The following is an 18852-nucleotide window of genomic DNA, read 5'->3' on the forward strand; positions in this document are numbered from 1 at the left end:
GGGTTCCTGAGTTTCACAGACCTTAGAAGAAGAAAACAATACAAACGATGGATAATAGTAATATAATACGGAAAAAGAGAAAAAGCTCTCCCTCCTTGAGTTATTTCTTGTGTATTTATAGGCTCAAGAAGGGTTACACGAGTCAAGTAATAATATCTTCCCTTAATAAACGGATCTTCAGGTCATAATGAAGAGATATTCTCGGATATCATTACAACTGTACAGATCTTTACATAAATGAACGGAGTATACGACTAGTCTGGTCGTATATAAAACTTGATCTCCGCATGTAGAAATATTTCTGGTCGATAGGCGAGCAGTATCTCTGCTACGTGTTGGCCACGTGTCAAAAATTCTTACCATGTCATCAACAGTTGTTTTTTGGATAAACACTATTCATTTGGAAAATTTAACATTGAAGCACAAATATATTTCACAAAAATGTATTCAAGTGATTACTATTCTTTACCATGGAAGGATGGGATAAATCTTACGAGAAATCTAAAAATGACATTATACCATTGGCAATAATGCAATAAAGGATTGGACATAAAACCTAACACAAATATTACTTTAACTATTTAAAAAATACATAGAAAGAGTATGACTAATTCTATATAGATTTAGTAAAAGTAAATATATATGAATGAGATGGAGAAAATGATAAAGATGTTATCTATATTATTTTCACTAATTTGATAATACATAGAAAGTGCTTGAAAAAATCTATATACTATTAGTAAACATAAATAAAGATAACAAGATGAAGAAATAGAGATGAAAGAAAATAAATCACTCAAATATATAAACTTTAAACACGTGGTGAATCAAAAATACCAAACAAAGTCATAGTGCATATAGGATCATCCTAACCTTCCGAAGAAGGTTGGCCTATTATGTTAGACATTTTCATGAAATTCTAAAGAGAAAATATGGGAAATGAAACTGAAATTTGGTAGAGTTTTGCTACCTAAAAATTACATGGTAAATGTGAAAGAAGAGTCCCTATTTATAGAGGGAGAAAATAACTAAAAAGAAATTACACAACAAATGGGGTTTACAAAATAAATATGAAATATTAATAATAAAATATGATTTTGAAAAATCAAATCTTATTATTAATATTAAGCTAGCTATTTTGGTGAATGGTCATTTTACCATTTTTCTAAAACACCACAAAATATGAGCTTAAGAGCTCAAAAAGGAAAGGTGCAAGGCCCAAAACCCACAAAAAGCTAAGACTTTGACCAGGTCGCACCAATGGAGGCGTGCCACGTGTCCAGGCTGGCTGGGAGAGGAGAAGGGCATGAGTTGGGCTTTCGGATTGGGCCGGGTCTCGGGCTGCTGGAGAAGGCTGGGCGTGGGAAGCTCGTGGGTCGCCAGGTGGAGCGCGGGTTAAGGGGCCGGGTTGCTAGTGAGTCAGAGGCAGCTGTTGCTGGGCTTGGGTGCCGCGTGGCGCACTGCGATGGCGCCATCTGGCGCTGAGGAGGGCTAGTGGCAGTGGCAATTGTTGGGCTTTGGCCAAATGGGAATGAGTTTCATTACTTCAAAAAAATATCAGTTTCTTCATTTCTTTTTTCAGTTTTAACTCATTCTTTCTCTTTTCTTTTTATTAATTTCCAAATGCAATTTATTTCCTGAAAATGAAACACAAATTAAGTCAAAATTAATATTTTCAAGTATGCAATATATTACAATAAATTTATGAAAATATTAATTAAAAATTAATCTATTTTACACTTTAAAACTAATAAATTGACATTTTTGAGCACTAATCAGTGGTGGCGATAAAACAAGAGGTTGTAGGATCGGAGCTGATGATCCTTCCCCTTCCACCGCATGTCGTTGGCGATCCGCACTAGCTATTTTCGATTCAGTGTTGGCTTTCCTCGAAGCTTGTATAATCTGAGCTAAGTGAGCCACCCTGGTAGGCATTGAACCTCAGATTTAAGCAACTCAATCTCCTTGGGTGGCTGTTGGAATTCTGATCTGACCTCAGCCAAACCCCGGGTGAATTCCGATTGAACCCTGTCAAACCTTTCCTCCATAACCTCTAACTGAGAATCTTTCTTGGGTGCCATGAGGGTCGATGTCTCTGATATCACTTTGGTAGGATGAACATGCACAGAGGTTAGTAAAATAGAGAAATAAAAGCAAAAATGGTGAGTTTATGTATTGGAATAACTAGGAATTCGAGAGCCTAGATCTCTCCCACAAAGGAATACACCCTACCAATTACTACACACCCACTAATGGGCTCTCCTCCTCTGCTAAATATTGACGCCTAGGCTGGTACCATGTACCTACACACACCCTAAACTCACTCTCATACAACTTAATACCCAACCTAGCCTAATCATTCTTTGCTGCTCCCTTACTGTTACCACTCCTGCTCTTGCGCGCGTACACGTATGCCAAGAGTGGTCTTTCAGAGATCAACTTATTGCTTTCCAACATGGGACAACAACAAAAATATCTTTTTTACACTTTATACACATAATTACACCTTTTTTTAAAAAAAAAAAAAACAAGATATATACCCTTTTTCTAGGAGGATTGGACTAAAATAACCGTAATGTATAAAAAATGTATGAAAAAAATATAAATTTTTATAGAATTAAGATTTCACATATATTAATTTTTTTATACAATCACAAAAAGAAAACTACAATGTAATATTTTTTTTACATTTAAAAAAAAAAGTAATTTAAAATATTAAGAAAAATCAAGAATAGTACTTTACAATTTTGTTAAAAACATAAAACTGTAAACAAATTGTTATATTTATATTTGAAATAGTAAATAAGTAGTTTACATTTATGTTTAAGTTGGTTTGAAATTGTAAACAACTAATTTACGTTTACGTTTGAGTTTTCTTTTTATCATTATTATTTTTGTTAGAAATTAATCACAATCATCGAAATAAACATACGAAATGTATTTATGTTTAAATTTGAACTTGCAAGCAAGTGTTTACATTATCATAGAACCTATGCCTCGTGGAGACAACAATTTTATTTTTTCAAGGAAAATATAAATAATAAGTTTACTCTTTACTATATATATTAATGAAATTGTAAATAACAAATTTCCTTTTTATTATATATTTTAAGGAAATTGTAAACAACGAGTTTACTATTTAATAAAGTAAGATAAAATATCTATGAGTTTATTGTAGAGACAACACAAATTTTTATTTCAATGAAAATGTAAACAATAAATTTACTCTTTTATTATTTATTTCAATGAAATTTCAAACAATGAGTTTCCTCCTCAATAATTTATAATAAAAAATTCTGAACTTTCTTAACATTATATTTGAAACTATTAGTATTAATTGATATATCAAGTTTTTCATTATAATTTTTGGAAAAAAACTAATAATTTATATTTGAAAGTGTGAATAAATAAATTATATTGAGTTGAATAAGAGATTAAGAGAGTGTGAGAGAATATGGAATTGATAAATTTGAAAAAAAAAAAATCTAAGTGTGAGAGTTTGAAACAACAAATTAAAAATAATTGAAACATAATTGATGAGAACAATTAAATTATTAAAAAATGATACTTTAGAAATTTTACTATAAAAAAGGTATTTTTAAGAAAAAATAAAAAATGAGCAATTTTATAGTGATATAAGAAAAGAGACACTTGTAGCCATTTCTGTTCCAACACTAATGTTGGGCTTAATTGATGGAGGAAATTATATTTTATATGAGATTTTTAATAGAGTATGCAAAAATATGACTTTTTTTTAAGAATTTTCACTTTTATTGGTTTATTTTCTCATATTTTTTAATAAAAGTTGGTTTACTCTTAATCAAGTTTTATTAATTTGGAAGAGTATGTTTGTAATTTGGTTATTATTTTTTAGCTTATTTATTTTTTTAATATTATTTTTTTTATTACTAATTTTATATTAAATTTTCTTTGGTTGTTTTGCAATTTTTTTTTAATATGAATTGTGTTTAAAATTATTTTTTATTTATTATAAACATTTTTTTTCATTTTTTTAGATTGTACGTTTCTTTTTTCAAATCTTGGGTAAGGTAACCAGTTACTTGATTGATCTTTGACAGTTATGTAAAAAAATTCTAGAGATAGGTTAAATAACATGTACCAGGAGGGGTAACTAGTTATCTTGAGAGGAGTAACTTTTTGCCATAAGAGTAGTAACCAGTTACCATAAGATGGGTGACATGTTACTCATATTAAATATGAAAAAAGACATCAAATTTGAAAGAAAAAGAGGAAGAACACTTCATTAAAAAAGCAAGAAGAAGTAATTATGATTTTAGTAACATAGGTAACTAGTTACTATAAAGAATCCAAAAATATACACACACATCAGAACGTGAAGGTAACCAGTTACCCCCAGAAATATACATGCAAAGAACGTGAAGGTAACCAATTACCCCTAGAAATATACACACAAAGAACGTGAAGGTAACCAGTTACCCCCAGAAATATACACACAAAGAACGATAAGGTAACCAGGTATCACAGATTTGAAGATAGACAAAAAAAACCAGATCCACCCCCTTTCCCTTCTCTCCCATCTTCTTCATATAATTTTTTTTTTCTAGAATTGAATGTTCCAATCAGGGTAACTGGTTACCCATTCACGTTTTCATATTTTATTAGTTTCATTTCTAAATTTTGGTGTTCCTATAAGGGTTATAGTAAAAAGAAAATGCTGAAAAAATTAATTTGAATTTTTTTACATGTAGTGGAAAAATCTATAAAAAAAATTACAATAATAAAAGATTATAAATTAAAAAAATAGTAAAATAATTATGTAATGTTAAAATATGTGTGAAAAAAAGGAAGAAAAAAAACTTAGGAAAGAAAACTAAAAAAAATATGAAAAGAAAAACTAAACAAAAGAGATGGATGAAGGAAAAAAAACATATAAATGAATAAAAGTTAAAAGAAGAAGAAGAAACATAATGGAAAAATGGAAAAAAAATATGAATAAAAAAAAGGAAAAAAAATGGAAGAAGAAAAAAAAGAAAGAAAAAATTGGAATAAGAAAATAATGAAGAAAAAATAGAAGGAAAAAAAAAAGAAAACTAAAAAAATATGAACAAAAAAAAAAAATACAAATGAAAGAAAAAAATAGATAAATAAATAAAAATGAAAAGAAGAAGAATGAAAAAATAGAAAGAAAAAAAAAGAAAAAGAAAAAAATGGAAGAAAAAATAAATAAGGAAAAAAAAGAAAAAATAACTTAAAAATAATTAGAAAATAAAGGAAAAAATATAAATTTTAAAAAATAAAATAAAATTATTTTTAAAATAAAAAAATATGACATTTCTATATTTTAGTTAGTTCATAATTATATTTCTCATATTTTAACTTTTTTTAATAAATTTTCTCATATAAATTAAAAAAATATATAATTTTTATATTCATATTTTAAAAATTCCCTAATTGATGCATCTTGCTGGAAATAGCCCACACGAAGGCCCATTAAATTACGATAAGGTAAGGATTCAATTAGGAATGAAACTAGATAATTCAATTAGTGGTGTTTAAAAGCTAACAAAACTTCAATTTGAGTATTTTTTTTTTGTAAAAAAAAAATAAAAATTTAAGATGTTCATTTTACTTGAAATGACTATTTTTTTTTACAAATTCAAATAAAAAATTAATAATATTAGCTAGTTGAGTTTATGTTAAGTTTAGTTCAGATTTAATAGAGTAATAATTACCTATATAATTTTTCTTTTTGAGAGATACCTATATAAATTTGAGCCACCTAAGTCCTAAATCATTAATTTTTAATCAATATTATTTAATTTAATAAATTAATTCTTATTTATTAAAAATTTAGAATGATCCTTTTTTTGGATGAGTTTATTAATAAACTAATAAAAGTGGAGGCTTCTTACACTGTTTACACATTTGCTTACTAATTTTATGTATTATTTATAAAGTAATTTTTTTTTTCTAAGAATTTAGTGGGGCATAAGCCGCCACTTGCCCCCAACTAGCTCCATCTCTGAGTGCAATCTTTAATAGCTCATTCGTAGATAAGAAGAGTAAAAGTTTAGAGATACCAGAACTGTTCATCAAACCGCCCGCACCGCACTACACCGCAAAAAAAATGTGGTTTGAAATTCTTCGCGGTGCGGTCGCGGTTTGAATTTTCACTAAACCGCGCGGTGCGGTGCGGTTTGCAGTTTTGAATTATTAAAATGTAGTTCAAACTGCATCGCACCGCATATTATAAAAATACTATTTTTTTATATTTATTTAAGTCTAATATGTTAAAGCCCAACCCAAAGCCCACTAATTTTAGGGCAACACTCTCTTTTTTCACTCGGCCGTAGGGACCTCCTTTGCCACTCGTTCTTCTTCTTTGCTCTGTGAAAAAAAAAATTGTTCATGTTCATGCCATTGTTCATCTCTCTCTCATTCTCACCATAGTTTTGTACATCTCTCTCTCTCCATTTCTCTCTTCTATATTTCACCTCTCATCCATGAACGCTCCAGGTATGGTATTTGTTCCTATATATATATATAATGTTTCAATTAGTAATATTCTTCCCAAATGTTGTTTTCTCATTTGCATTATTATGATGTGAATGTGAACATATATATTTATATTATTTATGATTATTTATGATAGTTTAATTATTTGGCGGTAGTCCAAACCACCCAAACCGCATCACATCGCACCATTTTTTTGCGGTGCGGTTTCTGCGATTTTTTAGTTTCGCAGTGCGGGTGCGATTTGGAAAATTAGAAAAACCGCATGCGCGGGTTGGTTTGAAAAAATGGTCAAAAACCGCACCACCCGCACCGCGTACAGCCCTAAGAGATACCCAACCATATTACTCAACTCTTATATAATATCTTATTAGCATATAGTAAAACAACATTTATTTACTATTGTTGTTGTTATTTACAGGACCAGCCCAAGCAAATTTGGAGATGTAGACGAACACAAAAATTGAGACTTTTTAAGTTTTTTTTTTCTTTTAAATTTTAATATTAATATAATTTTATGCATTTTTTTTTTTGAGAATTTGATGTGTATTTTATGTTAGATATATTTTTTCCAAGGATTTAAAATATGTATTTTTACAACTAATTATTTTCCTATAAACAGTAAATTTTGGTATTTTATACAAAATAATCTAACACTATCAATGAGAATGAGAATTTTAACATATAAACAATCTATTATAATTTAATCATCTTTTTTATCATTTTTTTGTGTTCCATTTCCTTTATTGTTTTGTTTTTCTCTTATTATTATTTTTGGTATATTTTTCACATATTTATACGTGACTATACACTAGTCATTTATTAATATACATTAAACTTATATAAAATGTAATATATACATATATAGAATGATATATAAAAGATGAGACATTTTATGCTTTGAAGCTTTAGGCAACTACCTCATGTGCCTTAAGGTGTCTAACACCACATAAGATAACATTTTAAAAGTGGTTAGCAATTTCAAATTTTAGTCATTACATTAAAATATTTGGGAGCCAATATTGAATTGCACCAATAAATAACTATATGATATATCGTGTGGTGTTAGACATCAATTGTGTCCCTTAACAATACTCTTTATTTACACATATTATTGTTATATGATGCATATAGTACCCAACATCCTACCATATATTATTTGGTGTAATTTAATATCAAATCTCATATATTATATATTAATTTAAAATATATAGGAACCAATACAAATTTAAACTAATAGGATTACGTTACATACAGTGGTGTTGGCGACTATTAATGCCCAATACTCTTACACATGTCTTTGACATGAAAAAAAAATTAAAAATGAATCACATAATCATTTATATATCAATGTATATTATATATATATCACATATTATACTACATGTCATAGTAATTCAAATATATTTATATATAAACCATAAAGTATATTAATTTATACAACTCAATATTATTTTATATTGATTATTTTAATTTTTAAAGTTAATTAAGGTGGAATTATCTGTAGGTACTTTAATTATACCTGGTAGAATTATACACATACATCCTACTCGTTTAAGATAATAAAATAATAGAATAAACTATGCATAAAGTTTTTTTAATAAGTAGAGCTGTAGAGTAAGCGTATTTCATACTCAAATCTAACGTAACCATTTCTATATATAATTGGAAAAATAAGAAGTAGAAGAGAAAAAGAAAAAAAGAAGAAAGTAAAGTTGTACGGATGGTTTATGAAACGGGGACTCAAAATTTTCAATCTTATAAATATTGATATGGGACTCTACATGGTACCTAATACTGATGATGTGACAAATTATAATTTGTATAATTTAAATATGCGAGAGAATATCTATTGCATTAATCTTTATTTGTTTCCCCTTAAATATTATATTAAACTCATTTTTATGTATCCTACTTTTTATAAATATGACTTTATAGCACTATATAATGCAACATAAAATAATTGATACAATTTAATATTAATTTTCATATATTTTATTTTAAATTTTAATATGTAAGATCAAATTATAAATTACACCAATTACGTATTGCCGCATCATATTAAGTTGGATATTTAAAATAACAAATAACAACACTCTATTTTATTTACCATGTTTTCTACTAATCAAATTAAGACAAATAAATTAAAATAACATATTTATTAATTAACTTGTCTTAATTTTTATTAGTATAAATCAATATGGAGTCTGATATATTTTATTTTAAATTAAAAATATGTGAAAATTAATATTAATTTGCACCAATAGTAATATGTTTTATCAAATGGTGTTAGAAACTTTAAATTGTCAAATAATAATGCTCTATTTTTAAGGTGCAAAATAGAAAATTTTAATAGAATTTTATGAGTATTGCTAAGGGATACCTTAAAGTGCCTAAGAACTAGGACTGAGATTGGACCGGTAGAGCGGGTTATAAGAATTTTAATCGGTTTATGTTATAAACTGTTTGGGTTACCTAATTTATATTCTGGCCAAATAAAGAAAAAAAAAATTCACTCGTCCAACGGTTTGGGTGGGTTGGTCAGGTTAACCCGCCCAAATCGTTATAATTTTTTTTTTACAATATGTTGTAAGTGTAATTGTTATATATCAAGCTTCAAAATTTTAAAACTTTTTGTAGCTTTTAAAATATTAATTGAATTAACATTAAAGTGTTAAACAAACATTAATTCTTAAAATAAAAATAAAATATTAAAGCTTAAAGTCCAAGAAAATATTTAAAAAATATATTTTTTAAAAATAAAAGTTTGATTGGGCGAGTCGGTTTTAATTGGGCAAGTTGGACCTATTTTTCAACCCGCCCAATCTTAAATTTAACTCGGGCTTTTCGGGTTTGGCGGGTTGCAAATTTTTTTGCACAACCCTACTACGAACATTTTCAATGGAGTCGAAAAAGGTGGCGCATTCTTATATTTAGCATATTTTAGTAAAATTATCATTACAATAGTGTTATAAAAAGTGTGCCAAATTTGATACAAGATGTAGCATGGACCAAATTTGGCACAACAATAAATATTTATTTTTTATTTATCATATTGTCACTAATTTATTAATTAACAATTAATAACTAACCATATTTTTTTTTATTCATCTTTTTTACAATATAAAATGAAAAAAAATATTAATTCTTGTATATTATCAATAAATATTAAATAAATTGATAACTTTTTAAAGTTAATTTGCATCTTGTGCATTGGAATACAATTGCAAATATTAAGTCAAATATGACATTGACTCATTTTTTGTATTAAATTTGACACAAAATTTATGTATTGCATTGGTGATGATCTAACATCACTTGATGCAATATACTGTTATTGGTGTAAATGTATCGAGTGCCATATATTTTATTTTAAATTAAAAATATGTGAAAACTAATATTGATTTATACCAACACCGCAAATGTTCTATTTTGAAAGGATTTTATGAGTATTGCTAAGGGATGTCTTAAAGTGTTTATTAATATTACTTGAAGTAGCATAATATTATTGGTGGAAATCAATAAGAGAGTTTCATATATTTTAATTTTAAATTAAAAATATGTGAAAACTAATATTAATTTACACCGATATCGATGTGCTATATCAAGTAGTATTAGGGCTCAAAGTAGTAATGTTAAGGTATAACAAACCGCAAATAGTAATGTTAAGGTGCTTAACATTCCCTTGATGTAATTTTAAATAAAAAAATATGTGAAAACTAATTATATTGGTTTATACTTAGGCCTCAAATAGTAGTGTTAAGGTGCCAAACTACAAATGTTCTACTTAGACAGGTGAGACAATATGGTACATCCAATTCGAAATGGTATGTAAATGTAATAATTAGGAGCAGCCGCAAAAATTGACATTTAGGTTGAAGGAAGCCGAAAGCAGCAGCACAAGATGTCCTGTCCAAATCAGCAATACAACAATTTGCCATTTTCATTCATTTCCATGCATTCCAATTGCAATTTGCAATTTGCAATTTGCATTTGATGTAATGAAAAGGTGTAAGGGATTCACGCCAGACCAAATGAAGTTTCCTTTCTCTTTTGCTATAAATAATAATAATAATAATAATCTCTGAGCCAAAAATCTTTTGATATTTTTCTTTGTCGTTTCCTGAGATCTTTTTTTACTTTTGGAGCTTCCTTTAAGTGAACTTTGTAGGGCAACCGCCTCCTACTGATTTAGCATGCGTAATCCTTTTCGTGTACTACACACCAATTCTCAAATCAAAAAGAGAAAGTTAAAATTTGGCCAATCTAATCCTATTTATAAAATAATTATGTAAGTGTTTAGTGTAAAAAATCGATTATGTGTCTTTGTTGTCACTTATATATAATCTTAATAATGAGACTCACAGATGCCATGATTTCTGTATCCACTTCTAAAAAAGTTTATTTATATCATTTCACTACCCGTGCACACATCTCTTGATTAGTTGTAATTAGTTAATTCACTTTTCTTTACCATTCTTATTCTAATAATGACTATAATATAAGTATACTTTTTGTAATTGCATTATTAATCTCAACTAAATATTCCATTCTTTGTGCTGTTATATATGCAATGCAATCTTAAATGATTAGACGTCCATATAGAGATAGACTAAGATTGAGAGATGTGATAATGATATGATATTCTTGCAAGAGTTTTTCACCAAAATTATTCATTACGATGTAGGACTTTAGAAAAATTATGAAAAACGAGCAAGAAAATATATCGCTAATTAATTTGTACATATTTGTTTTTCTTTCAAAACCAAAATCATCTAATGATGCATACGCTTTTGGAATTATATATATAGGAATCTCATTTTTAATTACTTAAATATAGTCATTTGTCTCTCTAAAATAAGAGCACTCGTAATCGTAATAGAATAGCGAAAACAACTAATTAACTAAAATAGCTAAGAAAAAGTCTAAAAGAGTAAAAAATAAAACACCTCCATTAGATGAGGTATTATTGTTTTTTTATTTTACATAGAAATAGTTAAATCTAGCTACAACATTAGCTTAATCAAATTAGTTTTTTAATAATTTCTCACTCCTCTTTCTTTTATTATATATTTTTATTTTTATTTTTTGTTTTCATAAATAAAATATATTTAAAAGTATAATATTTAAATGATGTATATATATATAGTGATATGTAAAAGTTAGTGATAAAATGTATATTTGAGTGAGATATTTGAAAGAATAGAGTTGATTATCTGACTTAACCTTAGCTATCCTCTTCTTTATGTCCAACTAATTAAAAAAATACAAAATGATTGGTCATATGCTTTAGTGAGCTTTAGGTTTTATATATATTTTTTCAATTTGCAAATCCCACCCATATTGCCACTCTTAAGCAAATATTTTATTTTACTTTTTGTATGTTGATTTACTTTATGAAGTGACACTTTCCGAACAAACTCAAACTCATTTAGTAAAAGGACAATATAGCATTAAATTCATTGTTCAATAAAAAGTATAATTTTTTTAATTAAAAAAAAGAAATATATAACCTCGTTTGAATAAAAGAAAAAGATGTAAAATAAATAGTATTTAATTATTATTCTTGTGGAAAATAAAGATTTTGGTTAGCAATACTCTTAGCGTACAAGTTTTGGATTCTTCGTAACGGTTTCTCACACATATAATTTTTTTTTATTTCATCTTTAATTTCTCATTATTTTATGTGTCCTGTATGTATAATTTAATCAGATTGAATAGGAACAGTACATTAGATTCCAACGAACTAATTAGTTTAATGTCTAATTTAACACCATGTGTAACTATATTAAAAGAAAAATATGACTGACATGAGATAAAAATGATCCTAGTTTAGAAGCAAAGAAAAAATATATTTACATGCACATATATGGCATATTAGTTATAAGTCAGTCCGGTGTTCAACTTTTTCTAAAGTGATGAAGTGATTCAGCATTCGCATAAAACCTAATTTAATTTGACTATCTATAATATGGACTAAAAAAGAAAGAAAAGCCTTTGTAGATTTAGACTAGTCTAACTAGCTATATGTTTATATTTAATTGTGAGTGTGTATATTTATATACTGTTTGTGTGTGTTTAAGTAGTATGATCATATCATGCACTCCCATCAAGGAATTCAATGAATCGACTGATGACTATGCCTTTGAGAGACTGAGACCGCGACTCTAATGTCTAAATCATCAAAGTAGTATTGAAATTTGTATGTATAAGCTTATTATTAATTAGTCAAGTGTAGTAGTCAAAAGTATATACATCTACTTTGGACCTACCTTTGAATTTGATCGAAAGAACAAATATATATTGACAACAATTTATTGAAGTTATAACTTTTCACATATTTGTTCCCCAATAAGTTTATATTTGATATATATATATAGTACTTACAATGAATTGATCTATCTGGCTTTAACAAAAACAGATAATCAAGCTATACTGCCATATATATATCATATAGAAAGAGAGAGAGAAGAGACTTAATAACTAGCATGCATGCAAATACTGGCATAATAACAAATAATAACTCCGAGTTAAAGCATGACCATAGTATATATAATATGCAATAATAATAAATTTATATATATGGTTGATATAAATAACAAAATATTGTCATTACTTAAATATGCTCAATTGATGTAAACAATTGCTCAAAAAAAGATGACGACGATGATGTTGATGATATAGAGATGAATTATATCATCAACCTCAAACTACGTAAGCGTAACGATACTGATATAAGATAATATATAAGATCGGTGCATGGAAGATGGACGACATAGGTGTTGATCGAGCTAGCTGTCAAAGTCTTTGGGACGGTGATCTTCTGGTCCTTTTGGTTGGTGATCGAAGGAGGAGGTAGACGTCGACAAAAATGATGGCGAAGAAGAAGATGAGAAGTAGGGTGGCGGAAACGGTTGATTGAAAAGGTTGGAAGAGTGGTAATCGAAATCAACATCATTGCTGGAAAGAAGTTGTGCGTAGTGGTAGAAGTCTCGGCCGAAAGCAGCTTCCGACGTTGGCATTACCGCACTAGCCGGATAAACATCATGTTGTGGTGGCCGGACCACGTAAGCGTCGCCACTGCCACTGACATTGACACTGCCGCCACCGGTGAGATAGGCCGCTTGATTATGTTGGTGATGATGATGTTCCGGCTGCTTGTTGATAATATTATTACTGGTTTGAACAACTCGTTCAGGGAAGTTAAGCTTGGCTTTGGTGCCTTTAAATTTGAGAGCTGCTTTGTCGTAAGCAAGGGCAGCGTCCTCGGCAGTGTCGAAAGTGCCGAGCCAGACTCTGGCTGCCTTCTTTGGATCGCGTATTTCCGCTGCCCATTTTCCCCATGGCCTTTGTCTCACTCCTCGGTAGTGTCTTCTCCTCACTACATTTTCTGATCATATTGTCACATCACAACACAGCACAACAACGTTCAAAACATCTCATTACATATATAATTACTTATACTTTCAACAAGTGTGTATGGAGATATATTATATATACTTGTGTTTTTGTCGTGCGTGCATGTGGGGGGTGATAGTAGTACTACTTGTTTATAATAAGATGCATGCATATTGCTTGTGTGCGCGCGCGCGCACGCTCGCCTAATATGTCTTCACTAATGCATGCACTAACTCATTAAGTGTAGAGGGAATATCATGAAGTGGGGTGTCGGCACCATAATAATATATATATTAAATCAATCAAGATCGATCGATCGAAGAGATTTAATTTAATTAAAGACAAATAATGATAAAGCCTAACTTGATCCCAACTTTCTAATTTAAAAAAGTATTTGATTAAATGTGTCTCTTCTGGGCCACAGATCCCGGCCCCCCTCACCATCCAATAATGATCAAACTCAAACATTCTTCCAAGTACACATTTATATACATATTTTTATATATATATATGACTTAAATATCCTCATGCAGCTCGCTCTTGATATAAAATATATAAATATAGTAACTATTAGCTAGGAATAACTCTTTGTTTGTCATACTCAGAATATATGTACTCGATCGCAACACATGAGGTTATAAATTTGCTCAAGTTTGTAATCAAAGCAAAGGGGGAAGGGTCATTTTCAAAATTTGTATATTAGTATTATTGATTATAAATTAGGCAAGCGTGTGTGCTTGTGTATGTATATATAAAATATATTGAAAGCAAAAGATAAGGACAATAATAATATTAGTCAAAGTCGCAGAAAGAAAGAATTACAAGTTAGATGGAAGCTCACGGAAGCTAAGTTATCCCTTTATTCTCTGAATTGATGTTGTGACTAGTAAAGTACACACATACGCTAAATATAATCTAGTAATTGGCAAAATGTGACATTCAAACCAATGTTTATCCATAAGATATATATATATATATATATATATACATATGTTTAATAAGATAGAGATAAACGAGCCAAAACAAGTACAACCCCAAACATGTACCATATACACACACATGTTGCTCTTGGAAAATTGGGGGAAAAACATTAGTATAGCTAATCAAACAAACACACCACCATTTTTTGCTCCGCAAAGAGAGAGAGATCTTTACGGAAAGCAAAGATACATTGAACTTATCTAATAACAAATGTAAACACATGTGCATAAAAACAAACACCTTGACCCCCCGCACAAGTGTTTAAATGTACTATATACCCCATATATTATATTTTAAATAAATAATACATATGCTATTTATCAATATTTTCCAAGAAAGGAGATCAAGATGCATGGATCGATCCACACCATATCACTTATATGAAAAATCAACAAGAGATTAAAAACCAAGAAAGATGATTTTTTTTAACCGAGACTTTTACATAACTAGATTCCACAAGTAGTAATATAAGCAAAAATCAATGATGAAATAAACACAATATATATCTATATATGTATATAGTTGCCGACAGTAGTATATACAATCTAGGTAGCTAGTTAAGTTGTTGTACCTTGTGGGGGTTGAGACGATTGGTCAGGTAATTCTTGTTTGACCACATCCGATTCAGAGAAAGTAGTGGTTGTTGTAGTAAGATCAGTATTAGAGGATTGCACTTGCATCGAAGGTTGATTAACATGTTGGTGAGTGGTGTAATCAGAAACAGCCATGGCCGATGATGATAATAAGTAGTCAGCTTGGGATGGCCAACAAGAGGGTTCGTAGTAATTAGCTGCAGCATCATATCCATACACATATGATGACTCTTTCTCTTTCTCCTCCGATGCTTCTGAAGGAAGTGGCCGCTTCCCATGTCTTCGATCCACCTTTTCTATCTTCAGATTATATATAAATATATATATGTGTATGTCTTGATGATGATATGGTGCCTGCTTTTTTATATTATTGGCTGGATTTTTTTGTCTTTGGCGAGATTAAGACATCAAGAGAGAAGAGACCATGGATGTATGGGATGAAAAAACAAGGAAGCTGCTTATTGTGTTTGGAGAAGGGTATGGAGCTCAAAACGAAGCACTAGAAAAGGAAAAATAGGGTTAGGTAGTGTACCAGGGCTTTTATAATTGCCTTATTCCTCCACTCATATATTTATCTTTAGAGAATATATACATGACTTGGTAACTAATATATGAGGTGAAAATTAAAGTTTTCTTTCTGTCCTTCTTTCTTTTTAATATATATATATATATATAAATAAGAGAAAATAATCAAAGTATATATTTGAGATTTGACTTATATAGGGGGATTATTGCCCCGAGTTGAGTTGAGTTGAGTTGAGTTGCTTTATGCATAGAAGAACTAATAGTCTACTACTATTACTCCAGTTGATGAGCAAGTGGCTGAGGATCAAACCCTTTATTTATTTATTTATTATTATTATTATGTGATAAAAATAAAATCTTTTTCAAGGAGTGATATACATAATTAATTTGATGGAACTATTTATTGATATTAGCCATTTATTTTGCATGGGATAACCCCACTCATTCAAGAACGGTACATATGACTTATTAGCTTCTATTCTTGTCATTGGTGTATTACTTCCATTATTAGGGAATGAACACACAACTTTGAGCGCAGAGAAGGGAATATATATATATATATATATTAATCTGTTTTGACCAGAAAGCATACTTACTAAAAATATATGAGACAACAAATTAGTCCAAGTTTGATTGAGTGCATAAGAGCTCTTACCATAAATAAGCATAGATGATTAGCATGCAGCACCTCATAGAGATGCGTACATAGGTTTTAATTGACTAATTAAGAATCTATGCACATAAAAAAGAAAAAAAAACAGCAACAACGAATGAGTGAGAGGCAATCTGATTTGGCTTTGGGTCCCTGCTTGTGCTTACATTAACATTTGCAGGCACATCATTTTAAAAAAAGTTGGCGTTTTGTGAGATTGCCAAATAAAAAAAAAAAAAAATCATGCATGTTCCCATCTCAACCGTCTATATCAGAATCATTTTAAATCTCTGACATCTGCTGCCTCTCTTCATTATATTATATTATATTATATATAAATAATATATTATAGTTTAGTTCTTCCTACACCTCCTTAAATTTTGGTTTGGGAAGTATTTTGGATAAATTTTGTTTTATAAATGTGTATTTTAAATTTAAATAATTTATATTATTTTTTATGCGCATAAAAAGTAATATATTTCAATTTTATTTTCAGAACGGTCATTAAAATACTTGCCGAAAATTATATCAGGCAAAGCAATTAAGTAATAACAGTGAATGAGAATCCAACTATATTATAATGTGCAAAGCAATTAAGCAAAAATAACAGTCAGGAAAGGATGGTCAGGCCATTAAAACAAAAGGGACATAAATAACCATGGCATGGTATGGCATGGTCTGGTCCTGAGTTCTCGGCCGTCAAATGCCATGTGATCCTTGTCGTCATCTCATCCTCACGCGTGCACATGCCCCTCTGCCCTCAGCCCCACCTCTCCTCTTTCCCTGTACCCTACTACTAGTCTACTACAATAGTCTACCACCACCACTGCTACTACTACTTATCTGTCTATACATATCAATCTTTTTTTTAAATCAATTTCTACATAAATTTCATCAGTCTAAAAAGAATGGGTTTCTTCTGGTCTTTCTTTTTGACAAAACTGAAGTTGGAAAGATTCTTGAAGGGTCTTGACTTTATTATTATTAACAAAAAGACAAGTTTACATAATACATACAATATGAAAAAAGATATATTATTACATATAATGTCAAACGTACCATGGAACTTGAATTAAATGAAACTGGACATCTCCATATTCTCTATTCTTAAATAAAAAATATAGGTGGGTGGGTGTATCAATTCAATATGTTATTTTAAGGAATTGTGAGAATCATATCAACCCTACCACCCACCACGACCATGAGGCCTATTATAGTATAATATGACTTAAGTTTATATAGAAATAGGTCGGTGGATGTCTGTACCATTCAGCAGAGCCAAAGACTATATTATTATTTATTTTTTTTTAAAAAAAAGAAGAAAAGGGTGAGCCAGTAGCTAGTTGAATTGAAATATTTTCTTTCTTTTGTCAGAAAACTTAGCAAGACAATTATTGTTCCATCAACAACAACAACAAAAGAAAAGGGAGATTTTTTAAAATCACATTCAGATGCACATGCGAGGATCGTGCATATTCAGGCCAGGGGTCCGAAGCTAAATGTTCAACGTAAGCACTTACGATACGGTCAAATACAATTAGATGAAACTTGAGATTGTTAGAAGAAGATCTCATTGAATACCAAAGATGATATAATTATTATACTAATAAAGAGAGGCAAGTAGCAGGCCTTAGGTCAGTCACTCTGACCTTCAAACCGGCCTCTCTGGGAGTATGTCGCTGACTTAATAGGCCCCTACAACGTCACCATTGCCACCACTAATCTAATCAACACAATAATAAATAATAATGCATATATATAAGTATATTTAATGTTCTCAGTTTTGAATTCAAACTCAATACCCACCAAGTCAAGGTAAAGAAACTACTATTGATGTCCTATTCGCCCTTTCTGAAACGATGTTTACTAAACTGGTGATTTTATTAATTAGCCTTTTTTTTCTGATACCCCCCTAGTACTATCTAGGCCTAAGAGGCAAGCCCACATTTTCAGCCTAGAGGTCCACAGGAAGAGTCCAGCCCATTATATGCACGATGATGCTGCTGAGTGAGTGCTAAGATTTCATTTTTGCTCTTTCCTTTGCTTGCACTATAGTTTGCTCACTCTCTTCAATAGAATCGTGAGTTTTAACACTTAAAACTCTCCCGCTTGCATGCTAACAGCACTCTACTAATCTACATATATATTTAGATGTATAATCTTCAATTAAAAGATAGAGAAATAGGAACCGAAGAGATACAACAACGG

At 29.6% G+C, this 18852-nt stretch overlaps 1 protein-coding gene across 2 annotated transcripts; it reads right to left on the reverse strand.

Moving 5' to 3' along the window:
• Positions 1-13046: 13046 nt before the first annotated feature.
• LOC133822500 (ethylene-responsive transcription factor ERF113) lies at positions 13047-16094 on the reverse strand. 2 transcript variants are annotated; one of them, XM_062254863.1, is made up of 2 exons: positions 15446-16094; positions 13047-13876 (listed from the first exon to the last, which is right to left on the reverse strand). In XM_062254863.1, exons 1-2 carry the CDS (start codon positions 15600-15602, stop codon positions 13287-13289), a joined length of 747 nt encoding a protein of 248 aa, XP_062110847.1. In that variant the 5' UTR covers positions 15603-16094; the 3' UTR covers positions 13047-13286. The 2 variants fall into 2 exon arrangements, with proteins under 2 accessions (XP_062110847.1, XP_062110846.1); XM_062254862.1 differs by having other exon boundaries at positions 13047-13885; positions 15446-16089.
• Between the last annotated feature and the right edge of the window lie 2758 nt (positions 16095-18852).

This window comes from Humulus lupulus, chromosome 3 (assembly GCF_963169125.1).
Source record: "Humulus lupulus chromosome 3, drHumLupu1.1, whole genome shotgun sequence".
Classification (NCBI taxonomy): Eukaryota; Viridiplantae; Streptophyta; class Magnoliopsida; order Rosales; family Cannabaceae; genus Humulus; species Humulus lupulus.